General features: G+C 42.1%; 2 protein-coding genes across 3 annotated transcripts in view; both read right to left on the reverse strand.

Annotated features, from left to right (window-relative positions):
- Positions 1-3,925: 3,925 nt before the first annotated feature.
- Positions 3,926-11,199, reverse strand: LOC108801830 (cytochrome P450 2D15-like). The gene is made up of 3 exons (XM_018573747.1): positions 10,906-11,199; positions 5,257-5,428; positions 3,926-4,086 (listed from the first exon to the last, which is right to left on the reverse strand). The coding sequence occupies exons 1-3, from the start codon at positions 11,101-11,103 to the stop codon at positions 3,926-3,928; spliced, it is 531 nt and encodes a 176-aa protein (XP_018429249.1). The 5' UTR covers positions 11,104-11,199.
- An 8,586-nt stretch (positions 11,200-19,785) lies between these two features.
- Positions 19,786-20,522, reverse strand: part of LOC108801832 (WW domain-binding protein 2-like) — a 22,045-nt gene continuing 21,308 nt past the window's right edge. For both annotated transcript variants that reach the window (XM_018573749.1, XM_018573748.1), the window contains exon 8: positions 19,786-19,869. In XM_018573749.1, the coding sequence (XP_018429251.1) occupies positions 19,822-19,869 (48 nt within the window). In that variant the 3' untranslated portion in view covers positions 19,786-19,821. The remainder of the gene's footprint in view (positions 19,870-20,522) is intronic.

Genomic DNA, 20,522 nt, shown 5'->3' on the forward strand with positions numbered 1-20,522 from the left:
GTTGCTGCAGGGTGATTGCGGAAAGATCCTGAAACAGCTTCCCCTCTCTTCCATCTAGGAAGACGGTTCCCTGTTGCCGGGCCTTCAGCAGGATCTCCTCCTTCAGGGGAAGCTCTGGAGGCAGCATATGATGTCTATGGGTGCTTCATCCTGTGCTGCATGGGGTCTCAGGGCCCTGTGTGCTCTCACCAGCTCAATAGGCGATTCAGCAGGCCGGTCCAGCACGTCATTAAAGATGGTCATGAGGACGGTGGGAATGGCCTCTGGCATATATGTCTTCAGCACTCCACGGACCCTAATGTTGGATCTTCTCCCACAGTTGTCCAAATCCTCAAGGTGGCGTCTCATCTCAATCAGATTGCGCACCGTGCAGTCCTGTTGAGAGTGTATGGCCTTGATTTCTTCTCCCTGCCTGCGGCCTGAGCGTTCCACGCCATGGATGCAATGGCCCATGTCTTGCAGGTCTTTCCGCAGCTCCAACACTGCCGAGCATAGGGCTTCTTTGATGTCGGAGGCCACTGAGTGAAGCTTCGAGCGTGTCGGCAAGTGTTGGAGGTAGGATGCGGGATGGGTATCATGCGGGTCCGGTCCTGCACCGGGAGCGGGTGTGTGGAGAGGGTGCGTGCTGCAAGGCCCCGGCGCCATTTTGAGTGACATCGCCTCGGGAACTGAAGGCCGCTGTGTGCGGAAAATGTCCGGGATATTCCTACTTAGCTCCGTGGTAAAGGTAGCGGGCGTCGCTGCGGGTGTCTGCTGTTGCCCAATTTTCACCATCGTGGGTGCAGAGTTGCTAATGGAGCGTCGTTTGGGTCTCGGGTAGCCGGAGCTCCTTTAGTGTGCGGCCATTCTCCTCGCGGTGCAAGCCACGCCCCCCGTATGCATATATGTTTGAGCAGGTGTGTACGTGTGTATTAGTCCATGTGTGATTTTGCTCTTAGGCTTACCTGTACCCCTGTATATTATGGTCTCTGAGGAACTCGTCCAGGAGTTTCTTGAATGATTCCACACTATTAGCTGAGATCACTTCCTGCGGTAGCGAGTTCCAGACCTTAACCGCTCTGACTGTGAAGAACCCCTTGCACCCTGTGTGTTGAAATTTTTTTTCCACATATTTTTGGTTGCGCCCTTTGGTCTTTGTTACAGAGCTAACCGTAAACATTTTGTTAATAATGTTGCTGTCACCCTTAAATAGTTTATACAAGAAGATTATGTCCCCCCTTAATCTCCTAACCTCCAAAGAGAACATATTTAATTTTAACAACCTTGTTTCATAGTTCAGGTCCTCGAACCCCTTAATAAGTTTGGTTGCTCTCCCCTGGACTTTTTCCAGCTCAAGGACATCCTTTCTGAGTATTGGTGACCAAAACTGGACCGCATACTCCAGATGTGGCTGAACCAGTGATCTATAAAGTGGCAAAATTATAGACTTGTTCCTGCAATACATTCCCTTCTTAATGCAAGACAGGACTCTGCTTGCTTTGTTTACAGCAGTCTGGCACTGCGAGCTATTCTCCAGTCTGCGGTCTATAATGACCCCCAAATCCTTCTCCGTTTCCGACTTCCCTAGTGGCACACCCATAAGTGTATAGTCCATTTGCCTATTTTTAACTCCAAGGTGCATTACCTTACATTTATCGACATTGAACTTCATCTGCCATACAGTTGCCCACTCCCCGATTTTCTCCAGGTCCTCCTGTAATGTTATAATGTCTAAATCTGTGTCTACTACCCTCTCAATTTTAGTATCATCAGCAAACACTGAGACATGACTTCTCACTTTCTCCCCTATATCATTAATAAATAGGTTAAAAAGCATGGGACCCAGCACCGAACCCTGGGGTACGCCACTCATGATCTCAGCCCAGTCTGAAAAGGTGCCATTTACTGATACTCTTTGTGCACGTTCTCGTAGCCAGTTTTCTATCCACGTGCACACTAATTCATCTATGCCCATAGCCCTTAGCTTGTATAACAAGCGTTTATGTGGCACCGTATCGAATGCTTTGGCAAAGTCCAGATATACTACGTCCACCGGCCTCCCCCCATCCAGATCTCTACTTACCTCTTCGTAAAAGGTCAGCAGGTTGGTCTGGCAAGAACGATCCTTCCTAAATCCGTGCTGCACATCACTTATTATACTATGATCCCGGACGAATTCCACTAAGTAGTCCTTAATAATTCCCTCTAACAGTTTACATACTATGCATGTTAGACTAACTGGTCTATAGTTCCCCGGTTGGCATTTTGACCCTTTTTTGAATATAGGTACCACATTAGCCCTTCGCCAGTCGCTTGGCACTCTACCAGCCATTACGGATTCCTTAAAAATGAGGAACAATGGTCTCGTTATCTCCTTGTTCAGTTCCTTGAGTACCTTGGGATGTAGATTATCAGGTCCTAATGCTTTATTTGCATTTAGTAGTTTAAGCCTATGTTGTATCCCAGTTTCAGTCAACCACTCAGGTGTATTTCTTGTTAAATTTTGTGTTTTATCATGTACATTAAACCCGTCTGTTTCCTTGGTGAATACCGACGAGAAGAAAGTATTTAGCGCCTCGGCCCTCTCCCTGTCGTTTGTGAGTAACGACCCATTTATGTCCCCTATTGGGCCTATCTGTTCCTTTTTCCCCTTCTTACTGTTTATGTACTGATAAAAAAAAATGTGGGGTTCTTTTTACTAACTTCGGCGATATAGTTCTCACAATCAATTTTAGCTGCCAGGACTACCAGTTTACATCTTTTGTTACATTCTTTGTAGTTTTGGAATGCCAATACTGTCCCCTCCGTTTTATACTTACTAAATGCTACTTTTTTTCCTTAATGTGTTGTTTTACCGTTGTATTTAGCCATATTGGCTTTGTTTTTGATCTTTTACTTTTGTTACCCAGCGGTATACACCTGGTAATAGCATTTTTTAATTTGTTCTTGAAACAGTCCCACTTTTGGTCAAAGTTTAGTATTTCGGTTTCGTTTCGGTTTTAAAATTTCCATTTCGGTGCACCTCTATTTACTGGTTAAACATTTGTTTTCCTTTTGCTCCCCACTACTAATTTTAATTGTACCTGTTACGGTTCGTCCATTCCTACTTGGATCATCTTGGGCAATTAGATTTACTTTATTGACTACATTTAGTATGCTCTCTATATTGGCTTAATTGTGGCCATAGCTTTCCGTTTAGGCTTTTCTTCTGTTTTTCATATCTCTATAGGTTGAACATGATGGACTTGTGTCTTTTATCAACAAGATGAGATTGTGTTAAATAAAGAGATGTCAAATCTCAAAACTGTGTTTGCCCGTGTAACGGTGAAAATGACAGTACCCAAAATTATCAATAAGCAATGCTTTAAATTACTTAAAAGGTCGCCTACACCTAATATGTGTTGTGCAATTATTGTTTGCATACACGTGCATGCGCTACACATGCGTTTGCATTTGTGTGTTGCTGAAAGGGTTGTCTATATATTATTATTATTATTATTTTGCTATCACTTTATTGCTATCACAAGGGGGCTAACAAACCTCCTGTGTGGATAGCATTAAACTGGCCATACACCTACAGATTATCTGCAGATTTTCTATGGTCAAATGGAAAATTGCAACAGATTCCTCCATCTATGCTAAACTGTGTGGATGGAGGAATCTCCCACTGGGCCAAGGTTCAGTATCTTGCTAGTCGGCCCCGCTGGCTGTCAAAATACCTGAACAATCTGATTGGATGCAGGCATTGTTCAGGTATTTTGAGAGCCAGCGGGGATCTGTTGCACTTTTTCCATCAGACCATAGAACATCTGCAGATAATCTATAGGTGTATGACCAGCTTTAGGCAGGTGACAGGCAAACTTTAAAGAGACATCAGGGGTCTGTTAGACCCCTAATGTTTTCCATGCACTCTATTTCTGCTAATCAAGCACAGACTGTGCTTGATTCACTGTTTACCTGACGTTTCAACTGTGATTTTCACAGCTCCAAACCGGGAAATGCTCAGAGTGCTTCCAGGGTCACACTGTGTAGAGGAGATGGAGAAACAGAGGTTTCTTGATATCTTCCCGGTCCCAATTCTGACAGTGTCTGTTGTGTCCCGGGATCCTGGGAGGAGTGGGAGAGTCTGGGAACCGACAGAGTGAGGGAAAGGGCCTGGTGGGGAAGGGTGGCACCTCGTGAGTTATATGAATGTGACCAGGTGGCTCCAGAATTACTTTTCCTAGTAGGGATGCACCAATACTAGTATCGGTATCAGTGCCAATGCTAGGCATTTTCACCAGTACTCGTGAAAATGCTCCGATACTAAGCGCCTATACAAGCGCTTTACATTTTTAAACACAAGTGGCTGCTGAAAGTTCCTGCTCTTGCTGGGGACCTCACAGCAGCATTGTGGGGACCTTGTGGCACCTGTTTACAGCGCCGTCCAGCCGAACATCTCCACCTTCCCGTCACCCACACCCTCCCGCACAGCCGTGGTAAGACCCACACCCACCGTACAGCACCGATGAGACTTCATACACAGCCCTGGTAATATCCCACACACAGCCCTGGTGAGACCCCTCATGCAGCCCTGATGAGATTCACACAGCTCTGGTTAGGCCATGCACAGCACTGGTAAGACCTCGCACAGCACTGGTAAGACCACACACAGCCCTGATGAGACCCTGCACAGCCTCCTGAGACCTTACATAGCCCTAGTCAGACCCCGCACAGACTCCGGAGATGCCGCAAAGCCCTGGTAAGCAAAAGAGAATATGTACCTTTATATTATTTTGCATTGCTGTATAATGTATTGATGGGATTTGTAGTCCTCTATAGCGGATGGTATTCTGCATTGTTGTATATTGTATTGCTAGGATTTGTAGTCCTCTATAGCTGGTGGTATTCTGCATTGCTATATAATTTATTGCTGGAATTTGTAGTCCCTCTACAGCTTGCAGTCAGTGGCAGAACTACGAGGGTCGCAGTAGTTGCAGCTGTGTCCGGGCCCTGGCGATTTCCCACTGTGCTAAAATCATTAGTTTGTATTGTTTTAGAAAAATTGTCACATGACACCAAAAAAAAGGTATTGGAAATTGGTATTGGCGAGTACTTGAGAAAAATGATTGGTAGTTGTACACGGTCTTGTCACTCACATTGGACTTTTTGTAATTTTCTAAAGCAGAAATCCACCTGCCTACTTTTAGATATTGGTCCAATGGCCCTCATAATCCCAAGGAAGCAAAATATCTAAGTAAGTTCTTACATTCTTTTGATTCATTGTATTTCATTTACCTTTTGTGTTCTCTGTGAATCCTAACTTCTCAAAGAGGGGAAATCGGGGGCGATCTGCTATATCCTCAGATCTATTGATTAAGGCTTCCTTCATTGCTTCAAACCCATTAATTACCACTATCTTCTGCCAGAAGAACTGCACACTAAAGATGTCTCCAAACTTTTGTTTTGCCTGTTGAAAACATGTTGCATTAATTGATTGCAATAATAATTAATATTAAATGCTAAGACTAGTCTATTTAAAGTTACTTATAAAAACAATAGCAATTACCAATATTCATAGAATACATTCACAGATATTGAAATTCCTGAAAATAATCTTTTATACCCTATATTTCCACTATGGCCTTTTGACCACTTTCACACAGTGTTCCAATCATATCTGTCTGTCAGTTTTAAAGGAGGACCTGATCGGAGGCTCAATGTCAGTCTAGGGGGATGCAGATCTGTTTACACTGATTGCCTCTGAGTCCGACCAGGTCTGCAAGAAAAAAGGAACAGAGTTCTGTTATGGTGGACCTCACCAGGATGGATCTGAGGTAATAGGATGTAAACGGACACATGTCCACTTACATCCGACTCCATATAGAACTATCATGGGTCCGGTTAGTTCAGTTTTTCCCTCCATTGCAAGATGGAGGGAAACACTGAACAGACACAGATCCATTCCATACTGCTCTGATCAGCAGGGGATCTGTGTAAGACCGCCCCCTGCTTTGTTCGGGGTTCTTGTATGTGCATAGAGTGTCCAGCTTCCAGGGCTAATCTATATGTTCCGTGTCCCTTCTTGAAAGGACTCCTTTAGGTACAAGTGCCACAAAAGATCAGTTCTGTTTCCACAGCAGGTTATCCATCACCATGAATGCTGGTACAAACTTCTCTTTAGCAGTCAACTTATGAGTTTCCATGTCCACTAGCATCTACCTATTAACCAAGCAGAAAGACTGATCCATTTACTCTGTTTGCACAATAATTCCCAACCATAGTCCCCCCCCCCTCCCTCTCCTTCCCCAGAATCCAGATGCAATCTATCCTCAGTTTTCACAAATATACCCTCCAGGGTTCCATTATGTTTTTATGTTTTAAATATTGCCACGCTAGATCTTGAAATGTATTCCCAATTTTGCGGCCAAATTGTGATAACACATACTTTATATTTGTTACATGTTCCCAATAATGTAGCGTCACTTTAAAAAAAAATATTAAAGGTTGCAGCTTACCTTTTTTTTCAGGACTGAAAAATCCTGCTTAGTTCTAATTTTCTGGGGGGTTGGAGTTTTATTTCTCATTATCACTTCTAAACTAGATGAGCAGGACTACTTGTCCTAACAAAGGGTTAAAGAGCTGAAGACAAGACATGTGCGACTAGTTTTGTTCCCAATTTGAAATTCAGATGAAATTTGGGAAATTCGGACATTCAGATGCATCCGAATTTCCAAATGAAAAAATAACAAATCCGAACGTATCCAAATTTTTTATAACGAAAATTTTAGATGCATCTGAATTTCTTTCCGAATGTCATTCGGAATAAACTTGAATGTTAAATGCTAAAGTAAACAAAACAAAAAAGCGTGGAGTTCCCTCCCCAATTGATCCTTAAGGTCTGGTAGGAGTGATAGGGGGGACCCCCAATGCAAGAAAAAAAACGTGTTCGGTTCCCCTTTAAAAGTCATACCAGACCCTTTAGGTCTGGTAAAACTTTTGGGGAGGGGGCAACCCAACACCAAAAAAAAGCATTAGGTCCCCCCTAGAATTTCTACCAGACCCTTAATCTGAGCAGCAGCCTGGCAGAGCAGGAAAGGGGGGGAGGAGTGTGCACCCCCCACCTGCACCATACCAGGCCACATGCCCTCCACATGGGGAGGGTGCTTTGCCAGGGGGAAACTGATCGATGAGGACAAGGGCCTCTTTCAACAACCCTGGTTTTGGGGGTCTGCGGGCAGGGGACTTATCTGAATCTGGGTACCTCCTATCATAAAGGGGGCACCCAGATCCTTCCCCCCTTGTGAATGAGTAAGAAGTAGTTGTGTAGTTGTTACTCATTCACTAAATAGTAAAGAAAATAGTTAATAAACACACAACACTGTGAAAAAGTCCTTTATTTAAAAAAAAACCACAAGACAGTTTTTGACAAGCCTATTATTTAAAAGAAAACACCTAAAAAAAGTGTCCGACGATGAAATCCATCGTCAATCACATTGACCAGCAATGTAGATCCATGCCAATCACAATGAACAACAGCCGTCGACTTGCCAAAAGAAAAAAACCTGACCCCTGCTGACCGGTCCAATCTCGTCGAACTCACGCCGTAAAATGATAGGTCTGACCAGAATGTCAACAAAGGGGCGTGGTGAGTTGTGACGTCACGGGACTTGTTTCGCCCAATTGGGACCAAAATTAACGAAAATTTCAGATTCGTCCGAATCACAAACCGAATTGACTTTCGGACCGAAATCCTGAAACACAAAACAATGAAAAATCCCCCAAAATTTTTTGCCAGCTTACATGTCTACTGAAGACACTGAGGAGACGCTGAGTCAGTCCTTAGTCTTTCTATTAGGACAGCTAGAGTTTGCTGTTACTGAAATTGACAGAGGACCATGCAAAGGACGGCTAAAAAGAGATATAATATATTTTTATTTTTATTATTGTTAGGTATGCTGTGTGAATAGGAACACATAACAAACCTATAGTGGGGTTTTCTCAATTTTAACTTTTAACAGTTCAATATTGGTGTTCTGTAAGAGACTTACCTGCAGACTGATTCCTGCTCAAAAACATGCATGCACACGGACATGCAATCCTTTGCTAAAACTTCCAGGTAAACGCGCTTTAGCACATGGATGCGTGCGTATTAGAATGTTTATGTGCAATAGCACACACACGTGAGCCTATGGAAGAGCGCTCATTAGCGTGCACGCTTCTCAATATAAACTGACAGAGGCCATGATTAAGTTGCTAAGTGGTCATCAGCTAGTCCCTGTGTGCCCTGTACTCTGTTCCTGTATCCTGATTTCCTGTGCATGAACCTTGCTTGTGACCATTGACTCCACTCCCTCCTTCTGATTTGGTACCTCAACTCTCTGCTCACCTGTGTATGACCCTCGCTTATGATTCCTGACCCTGCTCCTGATCTGTGATTTGCACTTTAAGATTCAGCTTCCCGTGTAGAACTTCGGCTTAAACCCGACTACGCTCCTGGGCTGCCACTTGGTGAATTGCTCCACCAGTACCCTGATCAGCTACATCCAGCAAGTGCTTCACTGCTCTCCCCCCTGTTGCCTGATCTGGTTCCAAGATGTCCCGGTGTCATCCCTGTCCTGCAGATTTACCAGCTGGTTCAACACACTCAAGCATCTCTTCGAAAAACCAGCCAGCCACCAGTACCGGTGCCTGTGCTTCACTCCGTCCTTACATCCCCTATCACCACTCCCAGAGGTGCGGGACGAGAGGTGCACGAGCAGCCCTCTTCTCAGCTGAGTCTCCAGTCAGGTACGTGATGGTGGTTTTTCCAGTATATAATGCATCAATATATTACATATTCTGTGAAGCAATCCATTCATGATTTAATAAATGATTATTTACCACCTGGATGTTATTATAGGTTTGCCCCATATACATCCCCGCAAATTTTTTCCCATACACTTTTTATTAATTTTAAACCTTGATGACAAAGCAATAAAGAACAATAACAGGAAGGGAATCACAGCCTGGTTCCTGTCATCAGGGAAACACAGGGAACAAAGATATATTACAAAAACAGAATCAGTAAAAAAAAACCACAAGACCAGTAAAGAAAGACAAGCAGGTAATAACCATCAATGCCACCCAGTGTTGAAGAATAGTGATGGGCTGAACAGGCCCGAGTTCGGTTCAGATTCGAACTTTAGATTTTTTTTTTTTAAAGTGTGGGGTTCCCCCCAAAAGTCATACCAGAACTTTAAGGTCTGGTAGGAATATTGAGAAGGGACACCATGTAAAAAATACAAAAAAAAGTGTGGGGGGGGGTGCCCCCTTACAGTCATACCAGGTCCGTAAGGTCTGGTAGGAATTTTAAGGAGGAACCCCACCCCCAAAAATTTGTGAAAAAACGTGGGATCCCAATAAAATTCCATACCAGACCCTTGATCCGAGCATAGGCCTAGCAGGGCCGGAAAGGGGGGGGGGGCGGGGGCGCGCCCCAATGTGGGGGTGCGGGCAGGGGGCTTATTCACATCAGGGTACCCCTTTAATAAATAAGGGGTACTTGTACCCCTACCCATTCACTAAAGGGTTAAATAAAATTGTAAATAAAAAGTCTAGACGTTTGAAAAAATCCTTTATTTGGAAAAAAAACAAAAGACAAGTTTTTGACAAGTTTTTTTATTTTTTTAAAAAAAAACCAAAAACTGATCCACCGTTGTAATCCAGGGTCAACCACGATGTCCAGCGTTGTCCACGACAATGGCGACTCAGCGAAATAAAAAATAAAACTGACAAATAGAAATAATTTTTGAAAAACATGGCAAAAAGTGCAGGGGGGAGGGGAGGGGAGGACGGCCCGGCCGGCTGCAGATCGCCGAGATCACATGTAAATGAACAATCTGCTGACACACTACATTTAGTCTGCCTGTGCAAAGCAGGACTAAATGTAGAGAGGGCAACTTACCGCCCGGAACTTCCTCACAAGGACACCGCTGCCGCCCCTCTGCGCCCTGGCCTCGGTGGCCTTGTGGGGAATCCGGGCCTGGGCGGAGCTAGCAGTGACAGCTAGCTCAACCCAACTGTTTACAGTTGTAACAGGGTGAGCCATGATTGGGAGAGTCATCATGACTTTCCCCAATAATGGCTCTCACTGTTCTCTGTGCCGTAATTGGGCAAAGTCTTGCACCTGACATATGGTGAGGTGCAAGGCTTTAGCCAATCAGGGCTTACAAGGCACAGTGCCTTGTGCAGGATGTGTGGCTGGCGAATAGCCATCCAAACACCCTGACAGTTTGTGTGTTCACCGAACACACGAACAGCCGATCTTCGAGTCGAACTCACGTTCGGCTCTAACATTGAGCCCAACCCTATTGAAGAATTGTTGAGAACCAGTCAAAATACCAGTAGGGAGGGCAACATATCGAGACCAGGGGGGGAATAGGGGATCATACGGATATCATAGTGTCACTTTCATCTGTTAATTTAACCTGGTGATTCTGCCAGTTACACAGGAACTGTCCTAGGTTGGCATTGCTCATTCATAGTACTGTATCTATGAAGGAGCAGCATTGCCTCCCTAGGGCAGGACATGTGTTAGGGCTACAGAACACCTACCCCTTTCCTTACTTTTACAAGTGTTCTGTAGTTCATGGTGGTAACCTGAGCAGAAATAATTAGACTGCTTGAGATATATCAGCAGATAGCACAGAACACAGCATAGCACTGCATTACTGGCAGGATCTACAGGGTTTTTTTTTTTTTTTTTGTAAAGCGCTGCACAAAATTGTTGGCGACATATAAATCCTGTGTAAAATTAACAATAATAATTTTTGCACTTATCAAACAGATTTAACCTCTTGCCGTCCGCCCGTAGTAAAAAAACGGACGGACGGACGTATTCAATGGTATATTGAAGAGTTTCATACACTTTAAGCAAATTTCATGAAGCTAGTATATATAACCTACCTGGGTAAAAAAGACCGTAGGATGCCTAAAATCAACCTGTAGAATGTTACCAAGAAATGGCACTCCTCTAGGACCTGGAGGAAACCGTCGGCTCTTTTTCCTCTTCACAAAATCCAACAGGAGAAGACAAATCAGGAAGGTGAATGCCAGTACAAATGTATTAGAATACAAAAAGGAGATAAACTCTGGCTTTGACATATTTTCTATGAATTCCTAGATGATCCTCTAGCTGCAATTATTTGCTCCAGGATCTTGCGTTTGTTTTTATATGCACGATCCTAATGATTCTTCTGTCCAAAGTACCAGATAACTATTGCATTACACAATGCTGTAACACAACTCCATGTAACGCCTCTCATAGAGGTCATTTGAATTTAAAGTGGCAACTACCAGAGGGTCCAGCAGTCAATACGGTAAGAAAAGGTCCCTTGTGAAAGGCAATGCAAACTTTTTTAAATTACATTTATTTCATGTAATTTATTTAATGTAATGTAATAATTATAATTTAATTTAATAAACCAATGTTTATTACAAGGTTTATTAAATTACATTTGCACATACTGTACATGTGGCAGCACAGTGCAGCATCATGGCACGTCTGTAAATTGTGCTACCTAATCTAAAGGTGCCCATACACTTTACAACCCTCGCAAGACCTGTGTCTTGCGAGGGTTGTAAAGTACTTAAAAAAACGTACGATCTACCCATCTTGGACAGGCAGATCATACTTGCGATCATCGCAAGCGCGCCCCCCTGAGGGGCGGGCTTACGATGACTGCAAACGGACAGTGTGCGCGTGCGCACACCGGCCCGTTCGGCAGTTGTCGGACCAGAAGGCCACTAACTCACCGAGAATCGTACGATTCCCGGCGGGTTTTCTAGCATGCTGGTTCGACGGAAGACATGCGACCGTACAGTAGAAACGGTCGCACACCTTCCATACACTGCACGATTATAGTACGATCGCAGGATTTCCCACGATTCTCTTACGAGAATCGTGCAGTGTATGGGCACCTTAAAACTATCTGATTTCCCAGTTATGGGCTTACCTGGAAGCAGGATCCTTCTCCTTTACCACTTGCTGACCAGGTGTTTACACCCCCCTCCTGGCCAGGCCATTTTTCAGTATTTAGCTCTGCGGTACTTTGACTGTCATTTATTCCATCATGCAATGCCATATTGAAATGAATTTTATACAATTTTTTGGGGGCAGATAGAGCGTCCACAAGATGGAGGAAAAAACTGGATGGACACGGATGTCACAACAGTGTACACCCTGCATACTTTGGTGACGTTTTTTTGGTTGCATGTAGCACACATTAGGTGCAAGGCTAGTTAAGGCCACACTCAGACCTGTAACTTAAAGGATGTGTGTATTGTTTTATGTAGCTCTCCCCTGCTGTACTTTTTTTTGCAAAGATCCCCTCAGCGGTGCCTGTACATACAGCCTTCTATAAGCACCAAGGGCTTGCTGCCAGTTATTTAGCCTCATCTCTGAATTTTCCCTAGGCATTTCTAACATGCTAACCGTGATAGTCTGTTTGTGCAGTTTTAACTGTGACAGTTAGATACATCCTTAGGCCTTGTTCACACGAAGCGTGTTCCAGGAGCAGAGCAGTTACAGACCGGATCAAAACTGCATCCAATGTATTCCAATGGTATTTTGGGTCCTAGTTCACAACGCAGCGTTTAGTTCCAGAGCAGGTAAAAAAAACTGCAGCAAGCCCTATTTTACCTGCTCTGGAACGCATGCAAACGCATCAAAACCACATGCAAACGCCCTGGAACGCACTGAAAGCCCATTTTAAACAAAAAAACAAAAACGGCCCTGAATGCATCAAAAACGCGGCAAAAAATGCGGCAGAAACGCGGCATAACCCACTGCACTGCGTGTGCAGAAACTCATGCAGATCTGCTCTGCATTTGGTGTGAACAAGGCCTTAGACATCTGCTTAGTATTCTGACACTGCTTGCAATTACTTCTAACATTCACCTTCTTGAGAGTGTAAACCATAAAACACAATCTATGTACACATTTGCTAATAAATCACTTTGCATTACCGTATATACTCTAGTATAAGCCGTCCCGAATATAAGCCGAGGTACCTAATTTTACCACAAAAAACTGGGAAAAAATATTGACTCGAGTATAAGCCTAGGGTGGGAAATGAGGCAGCTACTGGTAAATGTACAAAATGAAGATAGATACCAATAAAAATCAGTTTTAGACAGTGTAAAAACTTTCTGTAAACATTCCTCTGCACATACCATTTAATTTAAGTAAAGAAACAATTTATTGTTCCACTTATGTGTCACAGGGCTAAAAAGTGAGGGGAAATCTGTCCATAAGGATTTCCAGTATGTGCAGCAATTTTGCAGCTATTATAGCTCTAAATCCTTTCCGGCCAACTACCTCCTTTACGCTCAGTTTTGCCTATGCAAAGGGTTCAGTATTAAGAGGTTGGAAGACAAGTTATACAGGACTAGACATGTGCATTCAGATTGGGACAAACCTGCAAATCAATGCACTTCAGTTGATTTGGTTTTATCATAAGCCCGTATATACGAAAACTATATTCGGCCATACATAAATTCATTTGCAGAATTGCATATCGGCCGCTGGTGCGCTCTGCATATGCCCACTGCCATCTTGGAGGTGGCGCGCATGATGCCGCGCGTGTGCGGGCGACGTCATACACATTTTGGCACCGCCATTTTGGTGTTTACCATATCATCATGTGGTGTCATGCGCTCCGCCTCCAAGTTGCGTCGCTGCGAGATCTGCAGTTTCATTGTGCGGTTGCCTGTGTCGAAACACATTTTTTTTGCCGTGCACAGGTCTATACAGGACTACCTTTTGAGTAGGTACTAATGAAGAAGCAGAAGAGCTGGTCCTGGTAATGTGAAAGAGACAGAAGTGGCTTTCTCTTTATAAGATACATTGTTTACAATAATATATTTTTTTACTTCTCATCAACAAAAAAAATAAGTAAAATGAGAATAAAAAAACAAAAAAAAACCCAAGCACAGAGGCTCATCTAAGGCTGCCAGTGGTTATCAGAAGCTCATGTCAGAGGGTAAAGGTATGTTTAATTTATTTCTAAATATGATGCAATATCTAGGTGAAAGTAATATTTAATTTAAAGTGAAATGCACAGTCTCAATTGGAGATAAAACAGTTTCCTTCTGTTATGGGTGAAACAACTACTGACTGAAATTCAGATGATGGGGTATCCTCCTCTAACGATCATGAGGAGCAACAAGTTGTGCTAACTGAATCATAAATCCTTGTCAATTGTTTAGCACCAGACATTTTGTGGAATACAAAAAAGCTGTTGCCTTTGATTTGTGAGAAGAGTAAAACAAGACTGCCACTGCCCCCACTGAGAGCTTGGTACAAGCTCTGGAGAGAGCACACTTCAACACTCCACCTGAGAAGAAGAAAAAAGGAACGGAGCTAGGGGTACACACTTACTGTTCCAGAGGGATGCATGATCAAAAATCCTGTTCTTTGTGATTTTTTAATTATTATAAAAATATGTGATTTTTAAAAGGACTTAAACATGCATTTGAAATAGTAGTCACATTAATTCAATGAAAAAAAACACACAAACATTATGATAAATAAAATATAACAAAGAAATATATATTAGGCCAGCTTCACAATTTTGCATTATGCTTAGAGTGCTTTTCTGCAAAGCATTGCAACACATGTTAGTGTATTGCAATGTCATTCATTTTGTATGCCATGCCAAAATGCTAAGGCAACATGCCCGAGTTAGGCCCGGTTCACACCTGGGCGTTTTGCAGCGTGTTCCTACGCTCTGCAAAACGCTCAAACACCGAAATCCCATTATTTCCTATGGGTATGGTTCACACCTGGGCGTATTACAGGCCGTATGAACACGCTACAAAACGTCCTACGCCCAAAGAAGTACAGGAGCTTCTTTGGGGCGTTTTTGTCGCGCTTTTCCATTGGGATACCAGCAAGTAGCCCTCGGAAACGCACGTTTGTCGCACGTTTTTTTTACCGCGAACCACGACACGAAACGCGCGACAAACGGGCATATTCAAAACGCCTAGCTGTGAACCCAGCCTTAGAGTTTTGCACTACACACAGTTTCGCACTACCATGCCTTGTGGTGAGGTGCGTTAATATGAAAGGGTCAGGTATGATTTGAGGTGCGTTGGCAGGTATACAGGCAGCTCATTCAAGATGTAATATGAATATTGCAAAAGTGTGAAACTGGCCTTAAAGTAAATGTATGTAAATAGTGACAAACCTATTAAACAAGGAATTATTTAAGTACTCAGCTTTAAAAAGACATAACTTTGACATCAATATCAACCAATTTTAATGTTTAAACAAGGGTTGCATTGATATGCATTAACCATTTTGTAAAGAATAGTCAAGTTTAAACTATGTCCTGCAATATGAGCCTTACTTAATGTAATTCCATAATGTAATGTGATATGGGGAGCTTCAAAGAGCCTTAGTCCAACCATGCTCATATAAATAATCAAATAACCTCTGACTATAGAAAATATTCTTGTGACAACAATCATTCCCAGACTAATAAAGTAAAACATCTCGTAGGAAAAGGACCTGCTGTAGAATTAGGGTTCATTCACACCATGTGCATTGGGGTAGCGTTGGACATATGTTGAGCAAAAATATATTGTTTTCAATAGACCCAGTTCTGCACTGGGCGAAAATAGGACATGCTGCAATTAAATGCAGAGCTATGTGTTGCAACGTGTTACAATGTACATCAAGGAAATAAAAAAATATTTTACCTCTTGCTGTAAAAAACAAAAATGTGCAGCAATGTGAAAAAAAGAGCATGTCAACACAAGTGGGTTTAACACACATCAACATCCTCTAAGCACAACACAAGTGGCGTGAATCCAGCCATTGCCTCTGTTGTCAGGAGAATCTCCCATTATTTCCCTTAAAATTAAGATCACCTGCTGGACTGAGTTAAGGAAAGAAAGCAGAAATATATGTCCCAGTTTACTGAGGATCCAGTGGCTTTTTCCTTTTCAGTTTATTGCCGATCCAGTGGTTATTTTTATTTTCATTAAAAAATGGCTGCCCTAACACAATGCACTTTAACATGTGCCAAAACTCACATTAACACACTGCAACAGAACGCTCAAGTGTAAATGGGCCCTTAGTAAATATATTAAAAACTCTTGATAGGTAAACTGTCAGATAAATCACATTAATAAGCTGTTAAATGGTCTCTTTTTATATACTAGTAAGTAAATGAAAGTGTGTCTAATGGTCAAATGAGTTGAGCTTAATATCCTCCCACAACAAAAGCATACTCGAAGGCTGATTGGCTGAATTGTTCTGTGTAGCGTATGTTGGTATCGCACAAATATAGAATGTGTTTATTTACATTAGTCTCTATTTAACTGACATTTACTAGGTAATTTCCCAGCCACTAGAGATTTTGACCTTAAATATTATATAATAATACTACAATATTACTGATGATTTAGAAAAAGTTAATATAACTAAAATCTGGCTGCACACCGAAGGGGCCAGATTCTGACGCTCTTTATCAAGTCCGCCCTTCTGAAGCGTTTCACGCAATCATGGGCTTAGTTGTAAAGGCAGCTACAATTAAGCCTCTAATTGGATGAAACATGTCAGAGAGGGCAGGCCTGAGGCAGGACCTTGTGACTTCAGTGATCTCCTGTGTGCGGCAGGATTTCCGTTATATCAAGTGGCAGTACAGCATAAATAGGCTGTGACTGGCGAGCACCTGGTTCTGTGTTCCTCTGCTGCGCTGTGAAGGAGTGTTGTGATTATCGATTGTTTCAGGACAACTGAACATTGATATTTAATTGTGTAACTTGATTTTTTTTGCAATCTGCATGTTGGAGGTTTGTGTTAAAAAAAAAAGATAAATAACAATAACCAGTTGAGTCATTGTTTAAATTTGTGGCTATACAACATGCTTAAAAAAGAAATATGGGATAAGCAAAATACACTCATCTTAATAGTTAGAGCCGACATGTGACACTGCAGGTGTTCAACGTCGGCTCTATAGATCAAGAACTGATCGATCACATACCACTCATCGCTCAGTTCACAATCTTCTCCCTGCAGAGAGCGGTGACTATCAGTCACCGAACCCCGCAGGGATTTCCCCTTCCCCTCTTTGTTCTTTCAACGCTGACTGAAGGGACAGATGGGGGAGAGGGCGGGCACAGCTGGCACTGCCTCTGGAGAGGCAGATTCAGCTGTCAATCAGGTAGCTGGGTGGATCCATCCCAACACTATTGTCAGGATCCTTCCCAGCTGCAGTGCGGCTTTTCACTCTCAGCATATAAGGGGTTCTGGGTCACAGGAGAAAATTAGTGACCTAAGTTGTGTTGTATATCGCTTGATGTTTATTACATACCAGATAAACAAAAATAATGTCACCTATGCAAAGAAGTATTAAGAGTTAACAGACAGATAAAAGTATGATATTTCATTGGTGTGCGTAATCTCTGAATGAAAAACTGGACCACTAACATATGGCGTCTCTAGCATGAACAAAATGTGGTCTGGCTCTCGGAGACAAATCACTACATTAAAGAGACCCTGGGGCGGAAGGGTGCCAAGCCGCTGCAGGTATGAAATGCAGGTATCCTGAGGTACCCCCAGTACTCCATTCCTGCAAACATTGTCCTCTGCCAAACACTCCAGTACTCCAATTCTGTACCAACTGCCCTCGGTCACATTCTCTGGTAAACTATTCCTGCCCAGACTGTCCTGTCAATACCCTCTGGTACTCCCCTCCTGCACATACTGCCAGCTGTCATACTGTCCTGTACTTTTCTCCTGCACATACTGCCCACTGTTCTACCCTACAATACTTCTATCCAGCATAATGCCAACTGGTATACCCTCAGGCACTCCTCTACTGCAGACACCAGTCATACTCGATGTGAGCTCACTGTGCACTCTGTACACAGAAAACTTTAACACATACTTAGAATGCTCATAAAAAAACAGGATTTTTGCTCACACATTTGGATGAGTAACACCAGCACAGTTAATTCACTAAGGAAGGTGAAAATACACTTTGCAAAGTAAGCATGCACCATTCCTTTTAGAAAACCAACCCCTTTGTTTCTACATGGTACTACATTTTTCTTGTGGACAGTGCCCACTCAGAGCCTATGAAAATAAGTATTCCATACAGTGAGTACTTGCGCATCAAAAGCAACTGCTCAAATCAAGAAGATATTGATAGATCCCTACACTTGCCATGCTGATGTACCTGGGACATTACTGGGATGCAACAATTTGGACGGAAGGACTTTTGTACCAGAAAGCGTGGTATGCCATGTTTACCAAAAAGAGGCAACATCAATAAAAAAAATTTAAAAAAACTTAACGACAAAATGCACTTGATAGTGTTTTGTTGCGACTATGCTCTATGATGCAATATCTGAATATGCAAGTTGGTGCTGTGCGCAAAAAATAATGGTTTGATTTTATGATATGTACTGTATATATCTGGATGGATTTTAAACTTTCTATCAATAAACACGAACTTTTATGAACTTTAGCCATGAGGCCTGTACAATGAATAGCACCCAAACAGCCCCAGAATTACTTTTATGACTCTTTGTAATATCTCAACTTTGCCGGTTCTGAAACAGGTACACTTTAGCTAATACACACACAGCCCAAGCTTTATAATGTTTGAGGGTGCAAAACAAAATTTAACATAATTCTGACAGTTTTATTTTACAGATCAAAACAATAACAGGTACAAAATGTTTTCAATCCATCCCATTGGTTATGTGAAAAACACTTTCTCCTTTTCTGTTCTGGAGTGCTAAACAAATGAAATATTCTGAAACAACGCAACCTGTAATGTACAGTCTTATTTAAAATCCTAATAATATTATGTTTACTAAAAAATACGTGAATTGAACATGTAAAAGACAAAATAAGTGTATATACATTTCTTTTATATAGAATATACATGTATACTAGATCAGTGTAGTGGTTCAGATTCAGCCCTTGGAAAGAAATCAGTATTTACAGCAAAAAACTGCTGCTGTAGGTAGTTACTCTCTTTAACTAGTCAATATTAGTGACGATACAGAAAATCCAGCAGAAGGTAACAAATATGTAATGTAGACAAACACAAAAATGATGGAGCAGACAAAATCTGGAGCAGCTGTGCATGGCAACCAATCAGCTTCTCTCTTTCATTTTAAAATCTTAACTGAACAAACTGAAGAGAGAAGCTGATTGATTGCCATGTGCAACTGCTCTAGATTCTGTCTGCTTCAGTTTTGATAAATTCTACCCTATGTGTATAACATTTCCACTTACTCAACTTAAATACTATGAGGGAAATTTATCAAAGCTGGAGCAGCTGTGCATGGCAACCAATCAGCTTCTCTTTTTCATTTTTAAATCTTAACTGAACAAACTGAAGAGAAAAGCTGATCGGTTACCCTGGGCAACTGCTCCAGATTTAGTTTACTCCAATTTTGATAAACTCCCCTCTATATGCCTTTAAAAAAGGTATTAAAGATGTTGTAGCATAATAGAAAATACTCTTGTGGTATATCTTTCCAACCCTTCTCTCTGATGGAGAAGATTTTTTTACACCTTTCTCAAAAGGTACAGCAGGTCTAGGTGCTATATACATTGCAGAATAATTAAACCACTCTGAACACTGCGCCCTGGAGCAAGAAAAAAAGGAAGATTTTCTCTTACATTTGCTTATTTACAAAACACCAAAGGCAGGTAGACTGTTTTAGGTTTCAAATCACAGCAATATGATATATGTAACTAGTCTCTCTACAAATAACTGCGGTGATTTCAGCTAGTAATGTCTTCCAGATGCCAACAATGTGTCCACATGTTAGCAAGTTCAGGACTATGTCCCTCTAGTTTGTCTTCTTGTCTTCTGTAGGTGCATATGGAGGGGGTCGTTCCTAAAGGGAAAAAAGAAAACATTCATTGACATATTGAAGGAAATCACCCAAAGTGTGTTTGTCCAGGTTGCATTTATCTGTATCTGGAGTTTTCCTCAGACAAGTGGCACTGTGGGTTGAACAAGAAAAACCAATTGATTCCTCCATCCACGCTAAACAGCATGGATGGGGAAATCTCTCCTTGCAGGCTATAGTATTTTGACATTATAATAAATAAATTAGTCTAAAGCTGGCATTACAAACACCAGCAATCATGTACCGATTTCCCTGAGCAGAAGGAAAAATTGTACTTTTTTCCAAAAAGGTTATTGTATGTGGAAATAACTTTGAATTTAATTGAACTGAGTACAAGCATAAAACAAATCGTTCAAAAGAGTATATTATGCCCTGTTCATAGTACAACCGAGCTGGCACATGCAATCCTGTGGAGAAGACCTTTGTTCACTGCCTGCAATATCAGATTAGAGATAACATTTCACATGATAAATGATTCCAAACAACGTGAGGTACCTATCACTTTTGTTAAGGAAAACGTGACATGAAAGGAATATGTAGTTTGCCATTCAGACTCTACTTCTAAAATGCTAGCAGGCCTGGCTGTCATGCTTAGGCTTTGGGCCATTTCAAACATGCAGGAGTTTGCCCATCCCCCC

The sequence above is a fragment of the Nanorana parkeri genome, unplaced genomic scaffold (genome assembly GCF_000935625.1).
Source record: "Nanorana parkeri isolate BGI_ZX_2015 unplaced genomic scaffold, ASM93562v1 scaffold2518, whole genome shotgun sequence".
In the NCBI taxonomy this organism is placed as follows: domain Eukaryota; kingdom Metazoa; phylum Chordata; class Amphibia; order Anura; family Dicroglossidae; genus Nanorana; species Nanorana parkeri.

What these genes read in the sequence shown, in the direction of transcription:
- LOC108801830 (XM_018573747.1), bottom strand. Translation starts at nt 11,103, where the DNA reads ATGTCAAAGCCAGAGTTTATCTCCTTTTTGTATTCTAATACATTTGTA. An exon ending in CTACGGTCTTTTTTACCCAG is followed by an intron (nt 5,429 to 10,905) that starts GTAGGTTATATA and finishes TGTTTTCAACAG; the next exon opens with GCAAAACAAAAGTTTGGAGA. An exon ending in ATTCACAGAGAACACAAAAG is followed by an intron (nt 4,087 to 5,256) that starts GTAAATGAAATA and finishes CACTCCTCCCAG; the next exon opens with GATCCCGGGACACAACAGAC.